Source organism: Plasmodium brasilianum, chromosome 14 (genome assembly GCF_023973825.1).
Source record: "Plasmodium brasilianum strain Bolivian I chromosome 14, whole genome shotgun sequence".
NCBI lineage: Eukaryota > Apicomplexa > Aconoidasida > Haemosporida > Plasmodiidae > Plasmodium > Plasmodium brasilianum.
The window spans coordinates 1,301,848-1,325,900 of record NC_090127.1 but is presented as its reverse complement, the minus strand read 5'-3'; the positions used below and the strand labels follow the sequence as shown (position 1 = coordinate 1,325,900).

At 24.0% G+C, this 24,053-nt stretch overlaps 5 protein-coding genes across 5 annotated transcripts; 2 read left to right on the top strand and 3 right to left on the bottom strand.

Moving 5' to 3' along the window:
* Positions 1-285: 285 nt before the first annotated feature.
* On the bottom strand, positions 286-5,605 carry MKS88_005509 (uncharacterized protein; the record flags this gene model as incomplete). Its single annotated transcript, XM_067218778.1, has 5 exons — positions 286-461; positions 1,359-4,929; positions 5,036-5,073; positions 5,401-5,552; positions 5,598-5,605. The coding sequence occupies 5 exons, from the start codon at positions 5,603-5,605 to the stop codon at positions 286-288; spliced, it is 3,945 nt and encodes a 1,314-aa protein (XP_067070719.1).
* Positions 5,606-8,408: 2,803 nt separating this feature from the next.
* Positions 8,409-12,080, top strand: MKS88_005508 (uncharacterized protein; the record flags this gene model as incomplete). Its single annotated transcript, XM_067218777.1, has 1 exon — positions 8,409-12,080. One exon carries the CDS (start codon positions 8,409-8,411, stop codon positions 12,078-12,080), a length of 3,672 nt encoding a protein of 1,223 aa, XP_067070718.1.
* A 1,781-nt stretch (positions 12,081-13,861) lies between these two features.
* Positions 13,862-15,427, bottom strand: MKS88_005507 (uncharacterized protein; the record flags this gene model as incomplete). Its single annotated transcript, XM_067218776.1, has 1 exon — positions 13,862-15,427. One exon carries the CDS (start codon positions 15,425-15,427, stop codon positions 13,862-13,864), a length of 1,566 nt encoding a protein of 521 aa, XP_067070717.1.
* Positions 15,428-16,153: 726 nt separating this feature from the next.
* Positions 16,154-20,549, top strand: MKS88_005506 (RNA-binding protein; the record flags this gene model as incomplete). The annotated part of the gene is made up of 6 exons (XM_067218773.1): positions 16,154-16,243; positions 16,426-16,569; positions 16,818-19,795; positions 19,961-20,028; positions 20,198-20,321; positions 20,462-20,549. The coding sequence occupies 6 exons, from the start codon at positions 16,154-16,156 to the stop codon at positions 20,547-20,549; spliced, it is 3,492 nt and encodes a 1,163-aa protein (XP_067070716.1).
* A 160-nt stretch (positions 20,550-20,709) lies between these two features.
* On the bottom strand, positions 20,710-22,611 carry MKS88_005505 (uncharacterized protein; the record flags this gene model as incomplete). Its single annotated transcript, XM_067218772.1, has 2 exons — positions 20,710-20,796; positions 21,142-22,611. The coding sequence occupies 2 exons, from the start codon at positions 22,609-22,611 to the stop codon at positions 20,710-20,712; spliced, it is 1,557 nt and encodes a 518-aa protein (XP_067070715.1).
* Positions 22,612-24,053: the final 1,442 nt, after the last annotated feature.

Genomic DNA, 24,053 nt, shown 5'->3' with positions numbered 1-24,053 from the left:
TTCATAGAATATTGATGATCTGATGTGCATCTGTTCCAACATTATGATATTACGACTAAGAAAAAGGAACGCAGACAAAAAATACACTAAAAAAGCGACAAATAAAATACAAAGATGCGATAAAAAAGTAATAAGAAAGCGTGGGGAAAACGCTATATGTCTTCGTTATACATGTTATACGCATTGGGAAACCCCCCCTTTGATGCATGAAATTAAACAAGTGAAATAAGTATACCGTGCGTATATGAACGCGTGCATAAGGATTTAATATATATGCAAACATATTTATATAAACAAAATTCTTAAGTCATTACTTTCCCGCATTTTATTACATTGCATTTTTTTCACAAACGAATCGATCGAATTTTTGCTATTAAAATTGTCGCACACATTTTTTTTCCCACCTCTTCCTCCTCTCTCTTCTTTTTCCTTCTGTTTTTTCCTTTCTTTTCTTATTTTTCCTTTAAACAAGGTTAAATATTTGTTAAATTTTAAAACGGTATTTTTTCTACTTAAAGTTTATAGGAATAACAAAATTGTGGTGAACTAAAAAAAAATGGACAACATATTTATAAAGTGCTCATAATACTATTAATTCTTAATAATATAATTACATATAAATTAATGATGAAGGCTGCATACTTTATTTGGCATATTATTTATATACATAAATCTACATATCTTTTCATATATACATATATATATATATATATATATATATAGACGCAATACATCAAAAAAAAAAAAAAAAAAAAAAAAAATGTATTATTATAGACAAATAAAAGCTTTTTTTTTTTTTTTTTTTTTTTTAAATTAAAAAAAAAAAAAAAAGAGAGAACACATTTTAAAAGTTAAAAAATATACACTAAAATAAAGTGTAATTAAAGAATACGGAATAAAGATTAAGGATTTTGTATATAATATGGCATTATCAAATATAAATAAATAATGCTACATAACGAAAATTAATAGAGAATGTAGTTTAGAGAACATGGAGTAAATACCTTGGAATAATAAACAAAGAATTAACAATCAAAAAAAAAAAAAATTCAAAAAGATATTAAATCAAAATTTCTATTTTCTCCTAATATTTCCTTTGTTATTTTCCTATTATTTGCTTTTTCCTGTTTCTTTATACGTATCCTTTGTCTGCATTTTTGTATATTCGCCTATTTCCTTTTTTTTTTTTTTTCTTTTTCTTCTTCTGATTTTTTTTACTCTTTGTATGTCCTCTTTTTTCCCCTCCTCTTTAATCCTCTCTCTCTGAGCAAATAAATGCGCCCACATTTATTTTACTTTGAACAAATAAAAGAACACAGTAAAATGAGTCATGAATTTGTGCATAATATTATCAATACGTGGTTTAACCGTGTTAAATGTTTTTCCATAAAAGAATTCTTTCAAAAAAACATCATCATTATAATTTATTTTTGAGTCATATTTTAACAAATAATAGAAGTAGTTCCATTTAATAGTTTGTGGTGTATTAAATGTTCTTATTTTATTTATGCTTTCATACCTTTTTTTTATGTTATAGACATATGAAAAATTGTCAAAAAAATATACAAATGAATCGTACGGTTCATCATTACCCCGTATACTATACACATCTCTAAAAAAGCCATTTTTCATAATATTTCTAATAGCCCTCAAATAAACATCATTCACACTTTTTATAATTAACTTATTTAAAAAAACAGGTAATGTCACTTGTGTACAGAAAATCATATCATGGTTATGTGCGTCTTTAAATTTTTCTCTTCCTTTTAAATCTTCAGTATTACCTTCTTTATCATCATCCTTAAAAAAAAAATTATCAATGTCTGAGGTATCTAATACTTTAAAACAAGCATTAATTGTAAAGTTGGCTATATCTTCATTTTTGTTATGAAAAACGGCAGCTAACGAATCATTACTTAATGATAATATGTCTGATACTTCCATACCCTTTTCTATAGCTTCTCTCATCTCTGTCATCCTCTTTTTTTCTTTATCATGTAAACCTGATACAATTGTATCTAATGATTTATGAAAAAATTTTTTAAGAAGAATTGAGTTTTCACAAAGTTTCAAATGACTATACTTCTCATGTGAACAATCGATAAGACCTCTTACAGAAAAAATTCCTTTTGAGTTATAATTTTTTTTTATATGAAAATATGCTTGTTGATCATAATTACAATACTTGGATATATAAGAAAGTTCAATTTCTTCATTTATACCAAACAGACAAGAATTGACTTCACTCAAGTTATTTAAGTGATCTTCAATATGTTCATGCATTGCATTTCTAATTATAAATTCTATGAAATATACGCAATTATAAGATTCATTATATGCTCTTATAGATTCAAAAGCTTCCTTCAAAAACATAGATCTTTTTATATGTAAATAAATACCATGATGTTTCACATAAGATGTAGCTGTACTATTATTACTCGTACTACTACTACTATCATCACTATCATCATCACTACTATCTTCAATTAAATAAGATTCAAAAGTACTAAAATCCACTACATTTTCATTATTTTCCAAATCTCCTTCGTTACTACATCTAGTATTTTCAATATTATACATACGTTGTATCTTGTTTTTAATATCTTTAAATGTTTTGTTCTCTTTTATAAACACATCCATTTCCTTTAGTTTAAGTTTTAAGCCTTTTATATAACGTTTTTGAAGCTTTTTAAAAGCTCTTTGACTAATGAGAAAATTATCATCTGTAATATTAAAATATGAATTATTCTGACTATAATTTCTTAAAAAATTCGTAAATACACCTAAATATTCATATACTAAACCTTCTTGATAATCAAGTTCAGTAGTGCTTAGTAAAGGAAAAATGACATCTTTTTTTCTTTGTTTTCTTAAAATAACATTAGAAAGTGGAAGAGAAAAACTTCTAAGAGTTCTATATAAACTTCTATAAATATCTGCTGAGTTTGTTTTAGTAAAAATAAAAAATTTCACATAATGTGTTGTCAAAAATACATTAAAAAGATTCTTCATCATATTCATATTTAGATTATCTGAGTAAACAAAAACATCTTGGATAAAATTTTCGCAGTTAAGATAATTTTGATTGCCGGAATAAGTTAGCCAGTTATAGAAAACTAATGGGTCCGAATCAGAAATAATTTCTATATTATTTGTTACAACATTATTATTACTAAATCCGGTTATTGCTATATGTCTATATATGTCAAAAGAATATAAAAGCAAATTTGTTCTACCTGTTCCTAATATAGAATGAGATGAGTAAATAGTTTTTTCTTGCATATATGGTACTACATAATGTTTTAAAAATGGGTTCTTATATACATATCTATTTGGAATGAATGGTTGTGGTTTTTGCTCATAATTTACTATTTCATTAATATATGATACAAACTGTTCTATATATTTATGCTTAATATTTGAACAAACATCACATTTTTTTAAATATTCAAAAAAAGGATAATTATTTGAAACATTTATATCAGATAAATAAACCGGAATACTATATGTTCGGTGAAAATATTCATTTCTAAAATTTAAAAGATAATAACTTAATGATCTCATATGAAATGACGAATGTAACCCTAAACTACTGTGCATGCTTATAAGTTCATCATTATCTAAATCAGAATAATAACTAACAGATTTAAAAAAGGATATTAAAGAACCCTCATCATTTGTGTAATCATAATTTATCTTTTCATTTACTGCTAATAAGCACAATAATTGTGGATTAACAACATGTATCAATTCTTGTGCATCTCTAGTTTTAAACATTTTAGATCTAAAGGATGAAGGTAAAGTTCTAAACAAAAATTTGTACCTCATAAATTTTTGATGACCTACTTTAATATCTTCCATATTTGATACAAAACCAATTAACGGAGGACCTGTTGCAGTTATACCTAATAAATTAAATTTTTTATTTAATATATAAAAATGTAATCTTTTGACAAATCTGTTTATCTGATTCTCCTTCCCTTTCCTGTAACTCGGTTGTTCATTTTCTTCATCATTTTTCTCAATAGGACTTTTCAAAATATCATCTGAAGTGGTATTATCACCATCATTATAATTAGTAGAGTTGTACATACTGTTAAAATCTTCTTTGAAAACATCATATTTTACATTATAATCATCAAATATATCATCAAAATGCACTGTTTCCTTTTTATTTGTTATTTTTCTTTGAAACGATTTATATAAATAATTTTTACATGTTTTAAAATATGGATCTTTTCTAATTTGTATATGACTTCTATCCGTAAGAATGTTAATATCTTTTAAAGATAACTTAAAATTGTCATCTAAAATGGATAAAACTTCTCTTTCATATGTTGAATTAATAAATGATGTATCTAAAATTTTCCATATGTCTTTATGTGATGTAAGTATTAATCTAACTATATTTGCACCAAAACAATGCGAATGAATAAAAACATCATAATTATAACAAGTATCATCTTCTAGCATGTTTTTAAATGTTAAAGATAATCTATTTGCAAGAATACATGCAAAGTTAACATGTGTATATACACCTTCTGTACCTATAAAGTTTGCAAGACTAACAAATGGTGTATACAAAATATATTTGCTATATTTTTTTTTTAACATGGCTTCATGTTTCATTATATTTGCTGGAGCACTCCATATTCTATAATCAACTGCACTTCTTGAATTAGGTCTTCCATGAACTAATATATTTATAGCACAATTAAATTGTTTCTTTTGAAATTTTTTGTTATTTTTCAAACTATTATATCTTTGTATTTTATATTCATTGTATTCCTTTGTTTCATATATGTAGTATTCGTCTATACACCTTATAAAATCCCCTTTAAAATTTGGGTGTAACAGATCAATAAATGGATTCGTCTCTAATGGATACAGTTTCCATTTTTCGTCAAGATCGTAATCATCACTTTCGCTCTGTGTGGTACAATTATCAAGAAAAAAAAAAAAAAAATTAAAAATAAATTAGAAACACATTAAAACATATCGTTACGAGCTATATGTGCAGAATTGCGCATATTACTGCTAAAAACAGGAAATTATTGCTCTTTGGAAAAAACACTTATCAATAAGTAATGGAAATAACATATGAAAAAATATGTACATAAACATATACACATATGCACATATATATATATATATATATATATTAATACAAGCACGCATCGACATAATTGTACGCGATTTTAACTCTTCCTTATTATTACATTAGAACTAATAAATAAAACACGTTTCACATGCACACACATCAAAATAAATATTAGTTTGCTTGTTTGCTTGCTTATTTTTTGTTTCTTTTTTTATCTTTTATTCATTTTTTTTTTTTTACTCTTGCGTTAACGCACACATAAAATATTTAAAATATGTACACATAATATCACATGTTACATAGTGTACACTCATAATACAAATAAAAATAAATATTATTATTACTATTACTACTAATATTACTACTAATATTACTACTAATGTTACTACTAATGTTACTACTAATGTTACTACTAATATTACTACTAATATTACTATTACTGTTACTATTACTATTTTATTATTATTTTTTTTTTCATAGAGCTTTTAATACTTACATTATCATTCGGACTTTTTCCTTCATTTTCGTTACCAGTTACATATTTACCATAATTAATAAGCAACAACAAAAATATTATGACATGATTCATTATTTTTTTTTTAAATAACGTAATAAATGTTGGATATAAATAATTAGTAAAATACTATTTCATTAATGCATAAAAAAAAAAAAAATTACTAAAATATAAGTCTATAAATATATATATATATATATATATATACATGCACAATACATATATATATTGCAACAATGTCAATAAAATAACAGAAGTATTATTATGTTCTATATATTTTACATAAAATTCTATAACACAAATATTTAAGAAGGTATAAAATACTAAGTGAAACAAAATTTTAATTAAAGTATATAAAACATTTTAACAAAATGGTACACCTAAACAAATATATATACAACAAAAATGAGCATAACAGAAATATATAATAATTTTATCTAAATGTACTTTAAACAGAAATATATAACACCATATAATTACTATATATGTATGCCTTTACAATAGAAACGTTTACAACGCCTTATTATTAACTTCGTAAATTAAATGTGTCATACATATATTTTACTTATAATACGATAAAATGCAATAATTTAAAGCTTAAGGTGATAATTTGGATTTATACAAAAAAAAAAATAATTAATTAAATAAATATAAATAAAATAATAAAATAAAATAATAAAATGAAGTTCTAAATATAACTGTTTTGAAATTTGTATATTATTTTTATTTTTATTATTATTATTATTAAAATTTATATATTCAAAAAAGGAAAATGTAAAAAAAAAAAAAAAGCATATAATAATTTAATCTAAAAAAATATTGTAGATATTTAAAAAACAAATAAACATATATCTTTATGAGGTGTTTTTCAAAAAATAATAACACTGTTTTATATACATTTTATTCATATACATAATATATATATATATATATATATATATATATAAAACAATAGTAATAAAAAATATTATTATGTACGCGTAAAAACATATTTATGGAGTAAACTACTATTTTTAACATTAATGAAAGAGTAATTTTTTCTTTTACAAAATTTTCTTTTTTTTCATGTATTTAGAACACAAATCCGATTACCTTTATTAATATCCAAAAATTATATATATATAAAAAAAAATTTTACAAAATATTAAATTAAAAAAAAAAAAAGTATTAAAAAATTTTAATATTGTGATGTAAAAATATCATAATTGATATATACTATGTATATATATATATATATATGTATATTATATAATGCATTATATATACATTATTTATGTAGTATAATAATATAAATATGTAATAAAACCAAAGGTATAGCCACTTTTTACTAAAACAATTAATTTCATCCATATACAAATTTTGTTCTCTATTAAATAAAAAAAAAAAAAGGCGGGAATAAAATTTGCATGTTTTTTTTTTCCCGAATATAATCCAAAAAAAAAAAAAAAAAAATATATTAAAAAACAATATTTTATTAAAGAAAAAACAAAATTTTATAAAAAAAAAATAAGATTTAAATAAAAAAAGGATTTTTTTTTTTTTTTTTTTTTTTTTTTTCCTGCGTGCTTTTGCATTCCATTTAAACAACAGCAACAAATGCTAAATGGAAAAAATAAAACATGAAAAAAGTTTTAAGCATTGGTAAAATTAAAAAAAAAAAAAAAAGTTAATACAAAAACGTACGTATTAAATAAAAATAAATTAACAGTAACAAGTGGATAAATATGTAAATAAATATGAATGTGTAAATATTGTACAAATGTATTTATATACTAATAGAAAGTTTATAATTGCTAACAAAAGCTAGTACAGGAAAATAGTATAAAAAATAGAGAAATTTCGTGGAAATTTGGAAATGTAAATATTTATATAGGTGGAGGCTATATGTACACTGAAATATATATATTATTTTCTTTTTTTAATGATATTACACTATTTCCTTTTTTTCCTTTTTTTATAAAATTCATAGTTTAAGATAATTCTATATAAATTATTAATCTTTAATATTATTTTTTTTTATAATTCTTTTTAATTTTACTTTGAATTAAAATATACATATAACAGCTGGGATAATGTATATATTTATACATAAACATGAAATGTTTATTTACAGACGCATTAGTACCTATATATATATGTATACGCAATACAGTTATGTATGTATGTAAATTACACTTACATCTATAATGTAAAAATAGGTTAAAAACAAAATTACTAGTTTTAGCAGTTTTTTAATATTTATTTTTATACGAATAATGCGTATTATAAGAATATATTATTTTACTGTAATATATTATTGAATATACTATTATTAATAGTAAATTTCTCATAAAAATACCTTGCATCCATTTTATCTTGATAATTTTCCGTCGTTCAAATGAAATTCTTTTTTTTTTTTTTTTATCATTTTATTTTGTTATGAAATGAAACAGTTACATGTTTGATAGGGAAGAAGGTAGATTTTATTTTTTTTTGAAAGGAATGTTTGAAATTTTTTTTTTTTTGCTATTCTTCTGATGTGCAAATTGGAAATATTTGTACTCAAATATTAGAAGTGTAAAAAAAAAAAAAAAAAAAAAGAAAAGAAAAGAAAAGAAAAGGAAAAAAGCAAAAACAAAAACAAAATAAAATTCATATTTATAATAACATATTACCATTTTAAATACAAGACGTCCATATTTTTACATATATCTGTACGCAAACAAAGGAAATAACAAAAATAAGTGAAATGAAATATATAGACTATAATATTATAAAAAGTGCTATGCAAATATAGAAAGGGTAGTTTAAAAAATGAAAAAAAATCAATTTTTTCATATTGTTGAAAATAACGACTTATCTACTGCATCAGGTGAAAATTCGTTTTTTGATTTATCCGTTAATTCCAATGTGGACTTTAAAAATGAAGAAAAAGAAAAAAAAAATTTCGATAACGTTGACGTTGATAATGTCCAACGTGATATTTTGAATAATCTTACTAAAAGAAATGCTTTGAATTACTTAGGTTTATGCAACAAAAAAGAAAATTTTGAACATTTCAAATGTGCAAATAGGTCACATGAAAAAAGCACTCTCCATGCACATATAAAATGTAATAAGCACAAAGGAAAAAACGACTATGATATGTATCCTGCATGCATAAAATATGAATATGAAAATAATATATCAAGTGATATGTTAAATTGTACGGAAAGAAATGTATCAAATATTGAGCCGAGTGATGTATCAAATTATAAGCTGAGCGATGTTGTGCATTTACCGAACTCCTGTTATAGTAACATCAACCAGGAAGAAGTTATGAACAGGGATTGTGTAAAAAATAAAACTATTTATAATAATAGAGAAACGAAAAGAAAAAACGATTTTTATTGCTTGCAACAAATAATACATAATAATTTAAATAATAACTATGATAAAAATGAAATAAAAATTTTTCATATTTATCATGATAATAGAGCTGAATGTTTATTTAATGACATAAGTGTAATAAAATTCTATGGGCATAAAAATATATGTATATATGAAAATAAAAATTACATATATAATAAAATTAATACCAATTTATTTCAACATAATGAAGAAAAGAAAAAAATGATGTCTTTTAATGTAGATAATGATATTTATGAATATTTATATAAAGAAAAAATAAAGCTAGTCAATAATAAAAAAGATGGTAATTGTAGTGCAGACGGATTTAATAATAAAAAGGATGAAAGTAACAAAGAAGTGCAATACTTTCAGTTTTACATTCACAAATATCCATCTTTCTTAAAAGATAAAATAAAAACATTTATACATATATATAACATGTTTAGTGTATATCCTTATATTAATCATAAATTCATTGAAGATGGTATATATTCCGAAAACTTAAAAGTTACTTGGAGTTGTGAAAAATTATTACATATAAGATGGCACTTCTGTGAGGAAAACGAATTAAAAGAAATACTAAATGACATCGTCTTAAATAAAAAAAAAGAGCATAATTTTGATGAAAATTTTATGAAAATCAATGATTTTCTTTACATTAATTTCTTAACACAAGAAATAAAAATACTTGATATACGCAACAATCAATTTGATGAAAATAATTACATAATATTAAATGGCAGTGGTCTTTGTTTTTCTGCTCATTATTATATAATGGTGCCTTATCACAGGTATATTAACGAAAGTAGCAGAAAAGACAATACAAATGATAAAAATGGTGATGCTAATAAAAATGATAAAAACTATCATTTAACTTATGAATATATTTATCTATCGCAACTATTTAATATTTATGATGATTTCAACATATGCTTTTTATATCCATTATGTGTTTCTTATTTTTTTTATTATCATTTGTTTGTCAAAGATAAAATTAAAAATGTAGTTGCATCATCACCGCAAGGAATTTCCGAAATGGAAGACATAAAATATAACAATACTTGTGAAGAGTCTTATATTAATCAATTAAATGATATATATGTTAAATTAAAAAACTGTTTTAAAAAAAATATACTGGATGATACACATAATTCTACTATAAAAGTAAAAGGTGATACTATTGAATTTTTAATCCCACAAAGTTGTTACAAAAATTTCGAAAATGTAGAATTCGTTAATGAGAAATCTTATTATTTGACGTTACTCTATGTCATATGCATAAGTAAGCATGGGTTATATGATAACCAAAAAAAATTAGCTAACATGGATTGGTGCAATGATTACAATATTCTGCATGATAATTGTTTTTCTGCAGCTGATTTAAAAGATGGTTACAACAAATGTACAGGTACTAATAACTGCAGCAACAAGTATACAAGTGGGAGTAGTAACTGTCATTGTACTAGTGCTCCGACTAACTCTACCACAAGAAAGTTCAACTGTGATAACCCAATGAAGGCATATCATGGTGAAGGAGAAAAATGGCAATGGTGGTGCAGAGAAAATTTATTATGCTCCAACGAGATTAAAGAAATTAGTAATTTACGCAATATTTTTCCCGATAATATAAAAAATTATTTTAATACATGTAACAAAATTGACAATATCATAAAAGTTAGCATACGCAATGATGGCATGTGTTTTTTTTATGTTAAAAGTATCGTCAGCGAATATTTATTTTATTCATTTTTCATATTATTTAACTCGAAAGAAAATCTTCTTCAGCTAATGAGGAGCAGGAAAACGAGTAACCATAATGGTAATATTAAAAGTGATAGTGTTGATAATGAGGATGATATTAAAGGCAATTATGATAATGCTAAAAAAAATAATAATAATAATAAAGTTATATATAATAATAATAATAAAGTTATATATAATAATAATAATAATAATAATAATAATGTTATATGTAATAATAATAATAATAATGTTATATGTAATAATAATAATAATAATGTTATATGTAATAATAATAATAATAATATTATATGTAATAATAATAATAATATTATATGTAATAATAATAACTACAGCATCAACTGTAGTGTTGGCAACTTGGACCGTCATATCACGAATGACAGCAAAAAAGACAACTGCACATTTGTTCCTAAGCTTAACCAAAATATGAGCGTTCACAATAATAAAGAACATTTAACAGATGACGGATCTCGGTTAGAAGGTTACTATAAATTAAATAACAAATTTTACTACTTAAATCCGATTAATTTATTACATACTTTTAATAATACTGACTTACAAAATGATGACTCTTTGTATAATTTTAATTATGTAAACAACAAAAGCGGGTTATCACCTATGTTCGCAAATATCCATCGGATATTCGAAATTAACAATATAAAAAATGTTTATAATGATATTTATATTTGTGAAAATAAAAAAGTAAATACCTTCAAACTAATTAATATAATGAATAAAGAAAAAAAAAAAATTTTAACTCCTTACTATTTCAACATAAATGAATTAACTCCTCTCTTCTTTTTAAGGTTGTCAAATACACATATATATGACATCAATAGACAAATGAATAAAGTTTTCGAATATATAAATTATAATAATAAAACGTTTACACCTTTTTTAAAAGAACATGAAAATTATGAAATGAATGTTCAGTTAGATTTGTTAGAAAATATATATACCATTAATAATGAACTATATTTATTATATACTAAAAAAATTAACTATTCCCATGATATTTATAAATATAACTACTTATATGTTCAGGATTATCTACTAAAAAATTATATGCTTTATTATAATATTTATTTTACAATACATGATGAATTGAAAAAAAATGCGTATTATAAATTAAAATATACAAACAAAAATAAAGAAACTATATCAATTCACTTTACCGTATCTTTTAATTATGTGTATGATCAATTAAAGTCCCATTTTCAACTAACTCCACAATTCTGCATAACCCACATAGAGCAGAATTCACATCAAAATTTTGAAGAACATAATTACATATCATTCATTCAAAATTATGTGAATGAAAAATGCTTAAAATGATTTAACGTAAAGGAATTTAACAAATTCTACAGGGAGTTAGATTACCCAAATTTGTGTTTCATAATATATATAGTAAATTTTCCGACAGGCACAGTGTTGCTTCGTTTTTTGTAATGAATAAAACGGAACATTCTTTTACCCGATAAATAGCAAACCTTTTTTGCTAAAAAAATATGAACTATTTATTTTTATAACATGTGTACTTTTTTGCTTAAAAAAATATATACTATCTTTTATTTAAAAATTGCACCCTTTTTTGCCTAGAAAAATATGAACTTTTTTTTTTAAAATAACATACTTTTTTAGCTAAAAATATATGACGTTTTTTTATTTAAAAATAATATACTTCATTTCGTTTACAGTGAGGTTTATCTATTTACGGAACGTTTATAACATATATTTAAAAGTACCTAAATTTTGAGACTTCTTTAATGCTTCATTCAATATTTAAGGAGCTCCCTCTATAATATTTGTAAATTTTGCAATTTCTGTAAATTTTGTAATTTCTTTTTTTTTAGCTCAAAAAGGTGTATATAAAATATGTTTGTAAATATGCACACACATGGTTTTTTTGATTTCTATTATTATTTCCTTCTTCAATTTTTAATTATAGCAATAACATTACATTTTGTAAAATGTATATTTCTCCCTTTTGTCATTGCGTACTCAACTTCTTCTCATTTTGACCTTCTTGCATTTAAATGATAACATAAAGTTTTTATTGTCATATATATTTTTTGTACTCATACGTTGTATATTTATATGTTACTGAATGTGATAAATATTATTCGAAATAAGGTGTTCACTGAGTAATATATACTCTCTCCTACGTAGTATATTGTTATTTGTTACATAGTGTACTGCTATGTATTACTTGGTAAATTGCTATGTGTCACATAGTATAGTACTATATGCTATATAATAAAGCGACTTACTATTTGGTATATGATTTATATGTTATGTGCTTAGTAACAAACGCTATGTACTGCATAATACGAACTATATTATTGTGTAATAACAAGTATTTATTCAATATTTACTCAAATTTATATAATAAAAACTTAAAAATATTTAATAAAAACTCAAACGTATTTAATGAAAGCTCAAACGTATTTAATGAAAGCTCAAACGTATTTAATGAAAGCTCAAATGTATTTAATGAAAGCTCTAACGTATTTAATAAAAGCTCTAACGTATTTAACAAAAGCTCTAACGTATTTAACAAAAGCTCTAACGTATTTAACAAAAGCTCTAACGTATTTAACAAAAGCTCTAACGTATTTAACAAAAGCTCTAACGTATTTAACAAAAGCTCTAACGTATTTAACAAAAGCTCTAACGTATTTAACAAAAGCTCTAACGTATTTAACAAAAGCTCTAACGTATTTAACAAAAGCTCTAACGTATTTAATAAAAACGCATATTTCTATAATAAAGACTCAAACGAAATTTATGAACATTCGCACTTAGTAAATAATAACTCAAAGTCATTCTATAAATGCACATACTTGCGTACTAAAAACTGTTTACATATAGGAAGTGCTACACATTTGTGCGTACTGTGTACTAAATTTTTTTTACTGTATGATAAACACTATTTTAAGGTATATTACTATATGATAAGAACCATTAGATACAACCCTATATATATTGTAAACTTTGCTGTGTGTAAATATTTTTAAGTACACAATGCATGTTAGTATCATGCTAATATTTTGAGTACCTTATACAAAAAATTTACTAAGCTGTCGCTATTTCTTCTTATTTTATGATTTCCCTTTTTACAGTTCTAAATTTCTTACAATTGTTAGGGGTGATAAATAATTTTTTTTTCGAGTGCAATTTTTTTTTATGTGGTAAAACAAAAAGTATCGATAAAAAGTTTTTACATATTTACTATCTAATTTACTTTTTTCTATGAGCTTCATAAAACATTGTTTAATAAAAAAGTACATAATTTTTTCCTTTCGCTGTTTCTGTTTCTTAATAAACCTGTGTCTTAGTTTTAAGCATAATTCAAATTTTTTGTTGAATTTTTTTTTGGTGTGATCTATTTTTTCCTTATGTTTAATCGAGAAAATATTCTTGTATTGTTCGTTTTTGGTTAGTTCGATGTTTTTATTGTACTTCTTATAATCAGCTTTATGATTTACTACTACGCTTAGCAAAAATAAGTTTATATTTTTAAGATCTGTCAAGTGGTTTCTCTTTAAAAATATAATATTATATATATAATTATATACTTCCGTACGAATGGTAGAATTGTTATCAGTATTTCTGCTGGAAGCTAAAAGGTATAAAAAGAAACATAAGTGTTTTACGGCACTTGATGTAGTAAAGTATTTGTGTATGTCTGAACATATTATTTCTTTTATTCTGTGATATTGTTTAAATTCATGCAAGAAGTCGAAAATATTACAAATATCGATTTCGCTAAAACAGTTGTAACTTTCCATTTTCGTAAAAATTTCTAAAATCATAGGTATGCAATTTTGTAGGAGTTGTTTTTTCTCATGCAAAATAAAAAATTTATTATCAGGTGATATGTGATATAATAATAAAGGGTAATGATTTTGTGATTCCTTAGTATAAAAATATTTGTCTGTTTTTAGATTTCTTTTATAAAATGAAATACAGGAAAGTAAAAAAGTAAAATTGCTAATAGCAAAATGATTTATATTTTGTTCTTTATTTAAAATTTTTATCACTTGTAAAAAAAATATTCTTTGAAATATTTCATTCAAAAAGTTCTTATTTTTTAAAAATGTTGATACAATTTTTATCAAATATTCATAAATAATATATTTTTTGTCCATACCATTTTCATTTGCACATTTAATTATTTCATAAAGTAATTCTTCATAAAAATTTTTATTATCAGTTATTTTTTTATATAATACGGGAGAATTTAATATTTCCAAAGTTACCCTTAAAAATAAATTTTTCTTTATATTATTATATATAGAAACGTAACACATAAATATTTGTTCAATTTCGTTCTTCATATGGTAATTTCCCTTATCTATCATTACAGTATCATTCATATTTATCATATCTCTTTTATATTTTTTAAATTTTTTATTCAATTTATGAACATGTTTTAAAAGTTTGAAAATGGTTGAGTTTATGCTATATATATAACAATTACTATCCAGTCGTTCATGTCTTATATTTACATTATTATTGAAAGCTGTGCATAAATTTATACTTTTTCTTTCATAATATTCCTTATTTTTATGGCTACCTGAAGCTATATCTCTACTGCCTCTGAAGCAGCTCTTTTTTGATTGTGGTTGTGCCTTTCTTCTTATCAAGTGGTTACATAGATATTTTCCCATTTTTGTCATTTGCCATTTTGCCTTGTCACTGTTCCGTAAAAAGGAAAATGTTGTACGGGTATACATACATATATCACTGTATACGCGTATAAATGTGGATGCATATATAAATGCATACATACGCATGTATATATATATATATATATATATATATATATATATATATATGAGTATATGTTCTTTTTCTAGCGACGAGGAACCTTCTCTCCTTCATAACGAGACCCACTAGGATCATATAATAAGTGGGGAATTTTAAAGAAAAAAATAAAATAAAATAAAATAATTTTCCATTACTCTTTACATTTGCATTACACTCTTTTTACATAAGCTAGTACAAGTAAATGTAAAGTGAAGTAATATAAAGAAGTACGCGTAAAATGAATAAGATAACATTTCGGCATGTGTTTAATTTTTTTCTTTTTTTTTTAATCATGAAACATTGATTTCGCAAGATGTTCCGCAAAAATTTTTTATAAAAATGTTTTAAAAAAAGTGTATTTCTACTAAGGTTTAATGTTTAATGTTTATTATATACTAACAGCTTTTTTCTTTTTTTATGTTTTAAATTTTTTTTATGTATTATACTCTTACAAAATGGATGCTTGATTTACTTTTTATCTCTTTTTTTTTTTTTTTTTTAATGGAGTAATACAGCAATTCCACAGTCTGTGAGTGTAAAAGCAATAGCTTATTCTTTTTTTTTTTCAATTAATCTCCTAAATTAAAAATGTAACAATGATTTTTATAAATTTGTGTTTGCTGTTGGGGTTTCCTATATTTAATGCGTCTGCTTACCTAAAACGGAACCGAACTGTTATCAATTACGTAAAATTTTAAACATAAGAGAAAAAGAAAGAAAAGCAATCAACAACGACTAACGCAAATATGCAACACATGCGACAAACGAACGAAGCGTACCAAAATAATGATTATGCATTATGACAATATAAAAAAATAAACTATTGTTTACACTGTAACATTCAAGTACTATTTTCATTTTTCATTAGATATACTATAAGACAGATAAGTTTAAAAAGAGAAAACAAAATATCAATTTCCGACTGCGTAATAGCAAAGATGAAGATACTGAAAGTTATATTCCCCATATTTACAAGGATATTGCACCGTGCTTAAAAGATTTAGCCGATGAGGTATTTTTCTCTTTTTTGTAACAAGCTAATTACTTTTCTTTACATCAGAAGTATGTGCACACATACATACATGAATACAATCATGTATATATATATGTATATGTGCTTACGTTTCCAAATTCCTATATGTTCATATATGCATGTGTGTACGTGTGTATATATGTTTGTATGGGGGCATGTATTTGTGCCCGCTGTTTATATATGGGTATTTAACTTACCGCCTCTCCCCCTCACCTCTACTCATGCAGGAATATTCGTACAAAGACTTACTGAACGTATACTTCCCTGAAACTGTCGAAAGAGAGAAAAAAATGAAGGAGGAGAAAGAGTTAAGAGAAAAAAAAATAGAAGAAAAGGATAACTATAAAAAGTTCAGTGGGGAAATTAAGGATACGGAAAAAATTATGAAAGAAAAACTTAGGGACGAATGTAATATACAAAATTTTGAGCATATAAGTAAAATAAACGATCATAAAAAAAAGAATAAAGCTTTAGATATTGCTTATGATGTTATTGAAGATTCTTTAAAAGACATTTATTTAGACAGTAAATTTAAGAGGAATTACAATGATGAAGAAGAAAAAAAAAATTATTTAGAAATAGCGAAAAAGGAAAAGGATATGTTATATACAGATTTAATAAATAAGCCTTCGATCGTAAGTTGTAGTAGTACAGTGGATTTATTTGGTGTTTTTTATGACAGTAAAGATTACAAAAATGAAAAAAAATTATTATTAGAAATGGATAAAATCATAAATTCAGAACCTTTTAAAAGTAATCAGGGAAATATACTACAAGATGTAGATACAATATTAAAGAAGAATAAAATTCCGACACGTATTCGTAATTTTCTCATTAAATATAGAAGTATAGCTATTAAAATTAATAATATGAAAAAAAGTGAAAATGGGAAAAAAAAAGTTCAAGAGAGTACAAACAAGCAGGATGCAAATTCAGACATAAGCATATCATCAAATGAGGAAAAAGAAAATGAAGGAACAATAAACAAAAGGATGTTCTCTAACTATGGCGATAATGATCAACAGAATAACAATATGCAAATTGAGGGAGGTATTGACGACGAAACAGCAGAATGTAGTGACAAAAAGTTGAATGAGGGAAATGAATATAACGATATGGAGAGTTGTAAGAATGTAAACAATAAGCAAGGTAAAATAGGAGTAGAAAAAAACTATAAAGATTTTTTAAAAGATCTTAATAAGGTTATTATAACTTTGCATAATAATATAAATAATGAAAAATTAATAAGAAGGGATCAATATTTCATAGATGAATTATATGAAGAATACAAAAAGCATGTTAAAAGTATGCATATTAAAAGGAATAGATTAGAACCGCAAAAAAATAAATATGACTTCTTGACATTTGTGCATGAACATTATGAAGAATATTATTTTTTTAAATATGGGAATTTTGCTTATGATTTTAACGAACAAGTAGAAAAAGTAAAGAGTAAGATTGAAAAGGAAAATTGCTATAACAAGTTAGATAAGACCCCAAAAATAAAGGAGAAGGAGCATACAAAAAATGTTCACAACGATATGGATATCGTTACACACGTGGAAGGAAAAGAAGAAAAAGTTCAAGACAACACATCTTTAGGTAGTACTATTAGCATGCCCACTGTTCCCAGTTGTATTAGCGGTAAAGCAGACAATATGAGACCAGTGAACACGATGAGTAACAACAAGGAGTGCACCATTTTAAAAGGACTAAAGAACAATAAAAAATTGAAGAAACACGTGCTTGTGGATATAATAAGAAATTATCAAAAAAGAATATACGACATATACAAACCGAACAATTTTATAACAAATTTATATGGATTTGATAACTATATTGAAAATGAAAAATATGATAAAGAAATTAATATAACTCTTAATAAATATAGTATATTAAATTATGATAGTAAAGAAGCATTAAATAATGACGAAAGGTTATATGTTGGTAAGTTAATATTTGGTAAAATTTTTAAAATTGAGAAAAATTTTGCATATGTTGATATAAATTATGCCTTTTATGCGGAATTACATGTAGATCAAATGCCATACAATATTGACAATATTAAAAGCGTTTTTAAAGTTAATGATAAATTAATATTTGAAATATTCAAAATGTATCCAGATAGGATATTGTTAACATTGAAAAATATACAAAAAATTAATGATCTTAATAAAATACTCTTACATAAAACTCAAGACATACCTTTTGATGTACATGTTGTTTCTCTTATAAAAAACGGAATAAATGTTTCTTACAATGATATATATACATTTATTCATATATCCGCCTTATCAAGTAAATATAAAATAAAAGTAGAAGAAAATGAAAAAATTGATGAAACTATAGTTAATCAAAAAATTAAAGTTCTGTGCACAGATATTAATAAATTAAGTTTTTCAAATTTATTATATGAACAAAATGAACAATTAAAAAAAATGAATATGTATGATTTAATTGAAGTTGAAATTATACACATATCTAAGTATGGATTGATGGTAAAATATGAAGATGTAGTTGGGCTAATTCACATATCGGAAATCTCTAAAAAGAAAATAGACAACATAGATGATATATTCAAAATTAATGATAAATTAAAAGGTATTATAATTAATATAGATTATGATAATAGAAGATTTTCTCTTTCAATGAAAATATTAGAAAGGGACGGTAGAAATATTATTGATCACAAATCTCAAATATATGATGATCTGCCATATATTGTAGAGGTTATTAAAAAAAGAAATAGTAATTTTAAAATTGACGACTCAAATATTAAGAACCAGCTGTTATCTCTTATAGATATATATAGAAATGATGATAATGGTACAAAGGGTAATACGCAAAAAGGGGAAACAAATTCGAATAACATAATAAAGGAAAAATGTGATACAGGTGTAACTGTGGAGAGTGAAGTTGAGAATGAAGTAAAGAGCGATATTAATCGAAGGGAAAATGTTGAAGGAGATCTCCTACAAAACGAAAGTGCGCAAATGCAGGAATATAATGAACAAATACAGCATGACGATAAAGACAAACCATTGAGAACTTCGGAAAGAGAAAAAGATACGCTTGACGGTGCTATTTATTCAGATGAACAACAAGAAGAAAGGGAACTATCTATTGATATACACAATCAGTTAATTCCTTATATAATGTTGAAACAAACGGAGAGCGAAAAAACGGAGGATGAGGAAAAAGGAAGGTTAAAAAGGGGCATTTCATACATGAACAAATGAACAAACGAAAATACATATCTATACACATGCACTTATATTCGTACTGGCATTCATGCAAACGTACATACATGCATCATTTGCACGTTGTGTATATATATATATTTTATTTTATTTTTTTTTACCTCTTTTAGGGAAATAATTTGGAACTTGGAAGATGAAGAATTTTTGCATTCCAACTCACCAGTCCAGAGTATTCAATGTATGCATAAAAAAATGAGAGGATAAAATAAATGAAAATATACACGCACTTCTAAATACCAAACGGTTTTTCATTAAATAAATAAATATATATATATATATATATATATTTGTCCACACATGTGTGTGCATATGAGTGTACATAAATAATTTACTTTATATTTTTTCAGTTTCTGAGTATCAGTGGTCTTATTTAAAAGAAAAAAAATGGGTGAACTTTCCTTTTAATATCAACAGAATTATGAATTATTATTTCAACATTTACGATGATTTTTTCACCTATAAGGACAAAAAGTAGGGGAAAAAAACGGACACAGTAATGTTCTCTTTATACGTACACGCGAATAAACATATATATATATATACATATACATATGAATGCACATGTACATAGTATAAACTTAATCTTTTCTTTTCTTCATTCATCTCTTCAGCGTGATGTATGAAATAAATTTTGTAAAATTAATAAGAGTTGATATGACTACTGGGCTCTACAACAAAATTAGAAAGAGTGCAAAGTGAAAAACAAAGATTTGCAGATTGGACAAAACAAGAAAAAAAAAAAAAACTCAAAAAAATCATAAAAGTGTAAATGTTAATTTCGAATGGATTTTTTTTTTTTTTTTTTTTTTTAATGTATATTACTCATTTTTTTCGTTGTTTTTTACGTATATTTTTTTGGTTAATATTCTATTTCTTCATCCAAATCCGAGTCTTCATAATCGTTTTCATCCTTGTAATTTTCGTCGTCGTTAAAATGAATATCCGGCTGAAAAAAAGTGTTTATGCATTTGTTAAAAAATCTATATGTTATATTAAATACATATGAACGTTTATGTGTTTGTTGGAAAAATTATAAGTTAAAATATATATACGCAAGCATATTTATTCGCTTGTTGGAAAAACTATACGTTATATTATACACGTATGCATATATCTGTGTTTGTTTATATATACGTACAATTTATATGTAATTTATTATTATTCGCTTTTTCAGTAATTCTTTTTTTTTTTTTTTTTTTTTTTTTTGTATCAAATTTTCATTTAGAAATTTCTTTAAAACTATTTCTCATAGCTTTTAATAAATATGTAACTTTTTTCCATTTATTCTTACAATTTTGGGGTATGCGTAAAAATTGTTGGTAGCTGACATTTTCCATTTCTTTTTTAGTCTTTCGAATTTTGTAAACACCTTTTTTGTCATCCTCATATTTTCAAAAAATAAAATGAAAGATGATGTATTCAACTCGTTAGCTTCGTTTAATTTATCATATATGCTCATCGAAGAACAAAACTCTTCTATGTTTATTAAAATGTGATTGTAATCTATATGACTCAGTTGGTATTTATTGCTTGTGTTACTGTCTACGTTATTTCCCCTTTTATGGGATACTTCATTAGCTTTTATCTTATCAGGTACAATACCATTTATACCATTTCCTTTTCCATCCTTTTCGTCCCTTTGCTGCGAGTCAAAGGAATCACGAATATCATCTGTAATCACTTTTGTGTTGTAATTAATTTTAATAATTTTATTCGGAAAAATTTTGAGAGTAATTAAAAAGCTTTCAAATTCCTTTATTGAGATATCCTTATGCCATCCACACGTAAATATTTTATACTTTGAAAAAATTGTAATATAATCTAGTTTATCTGAACTAATAAAAAGGTTATTTTTGGAGGCATATAAAAAACATGTACCGAAGAATTCTTTTAGATGATATTTTTTAGCTACTGGATATTCTTGCATTTTATTTAGTATAATATTTGCATCATTTATATTATTGCATAAGACATAAGCACAATCACTTTGTATTCCATTTTTTTTAAACCTAAAAATAATATTTTTTAATTCAACATTAATTTTAGCACAATCAAAAATAATTTGTGCTACTTCTTTTCTTCCATAACAGCTTGGAATATTTATGATAGTTACTATTTTATTTAAATTTTCAAATTTTGCTATTCTTTTAATATCTTCTGTAAACCTTAAAAACCTTTCACATTCTTCTATAAATTTTTCTATTTCATAGTCATCGCATAAATGAATTTTACAATCTTTGAACATATTTTTTAATTGCATATTCCACCTTTTACTAGATGTAGTTTCACTCCCTGTTTGGTTATCCTTTTGGACAAACAACTTATTATCCTCTTTACTGCTCAATTGACAATACGTCTTTTTGTTCTTTTCCGAATTAATCACATCACTACTATCATGCAACGAGTTGTTATTTTCACCCATGCCATTTTTTTCCGTATTGCATGATTCCGCTATATTTTCGGTATCTGCGTTATGCTCCTTTCTGTTATGGGTATCAAAATTAAAATTGAAATTTTGCTTTTTGATATCATCAATTAGAACAATAATTCTTCCTGTAGGTCTGCAAAAGATATTGGTCATAATGTGTATATCACCACTCTTCAATTTTACACCTTTCATATTAAAATAATTTAATATTAATTCTTTTTTACAATTTTCTCTCTTCACATTTTCAAATAAAATTGCTTTTTTTCTTAGAAGGTTTGATATGTTAACATCACTACTGAACCACGCTCTCCTAATTCTACGTAGTGTCATCATCTTAACAACACTGTTATTATTAAACATATATATATATATATATATATATATATATATATATATATATATATATATATATATATATATATATGTATATATATATATGTATGTTATTATGTATAGTTGTATGTAGGTTAGTATATATGTTGCTTTGGATGTATAAATAAAGGCACAATAATTAAAGGAAAAGATTGCCTCTTTTTTAAGTAGCTCTCCTCGAATTTTTCAAGTAGTAAAATTGAAAATTAAAAAATAAAGAAGTTTCCTCCATTTCATCTTAAAAAGTAAGATATATAAAAATGGAGAATAATATAAAAGGCCTCATGAGCAAGCAGTACACGAAAAAAAAAAAAAAAAAAAATTTTGACCATTCAGGTAATTCATGTGACTTTAAATGATTGAATTAATTAAAAAAGCAACAAATACATATCCCCGTATCAGAATATTTATTGAAAATATGTATTTACCATATTGTAGAATAGAGGAAGCTTTCCACTTATAGAATTTTCCTTTAGCTATTTAAAAGGAACATGGAGCAGGAAAAGAGAATTATTACATAAAATTTTATATGAGATGTATACTTATGCACATCTTGAAAACAGTGGTTTTCATATCGTTATATTTCATTCTATTTTGTTCTTTTTTGTTTCATTTCATCCCATTTCGTCTCATTTCTTTTTTTCAATTAAAGGAAGCTTAAATTTTAGTTCGTGAATACAAGTAGCAACGAGGTTGTTCGTGGAAGAGTAACACCCATAAGGTAACTACAATAGATGAAAGTAATAAGAAGTATATGTTTCCACAATGGCTTTTTTTTATTTTATTCTTTATTTTTAATATTTTTCCATTATTTATATGCAAATTTGCGTAAAATATAATAAAATAACACATGTAAAAATTATGAACGTAAAAATTAATAAATATAGGTACACCTATTTATCTTGTACTTTTTTTTTTTTAAGGATCCACATATTACAGATATACACAATGATAAAAAAGAAAAAAAAATAAAATAAAATTTCTTTTTTATTTTTTCATTAAAAATAAATTGGTCTAAAATGGAGCTCGATAAACATCCTAATTATTCTACTCTTCGATATATGCCTTTTTTTTGTGGAAATTTAAATAAACGTTACTCGTTTGCGTTAATTATTTATACTAATGTAAAAAATTAAAATAATATAACATGTCGGATTAGAAGGAGGCGGTGTCAAAGGAGTGGTATTCTTTATTTCCTTTACGCAAAAAAATAAATTACTATTAAGTAAAATTTATCTTTAGCATTTTATGACTTAAAATTTTTTTTCGGTTTTTCTCCTTTTTCTTTTGTTTCTCTTTTATTTATCTTTTTTCTTATCTTTTTCCATCTCTTTTTTTATTTTTTTTTATTTCGTTTCACTTCATTTTTTTTTATTATTAACTCTTGTAATAGAAAGAACACC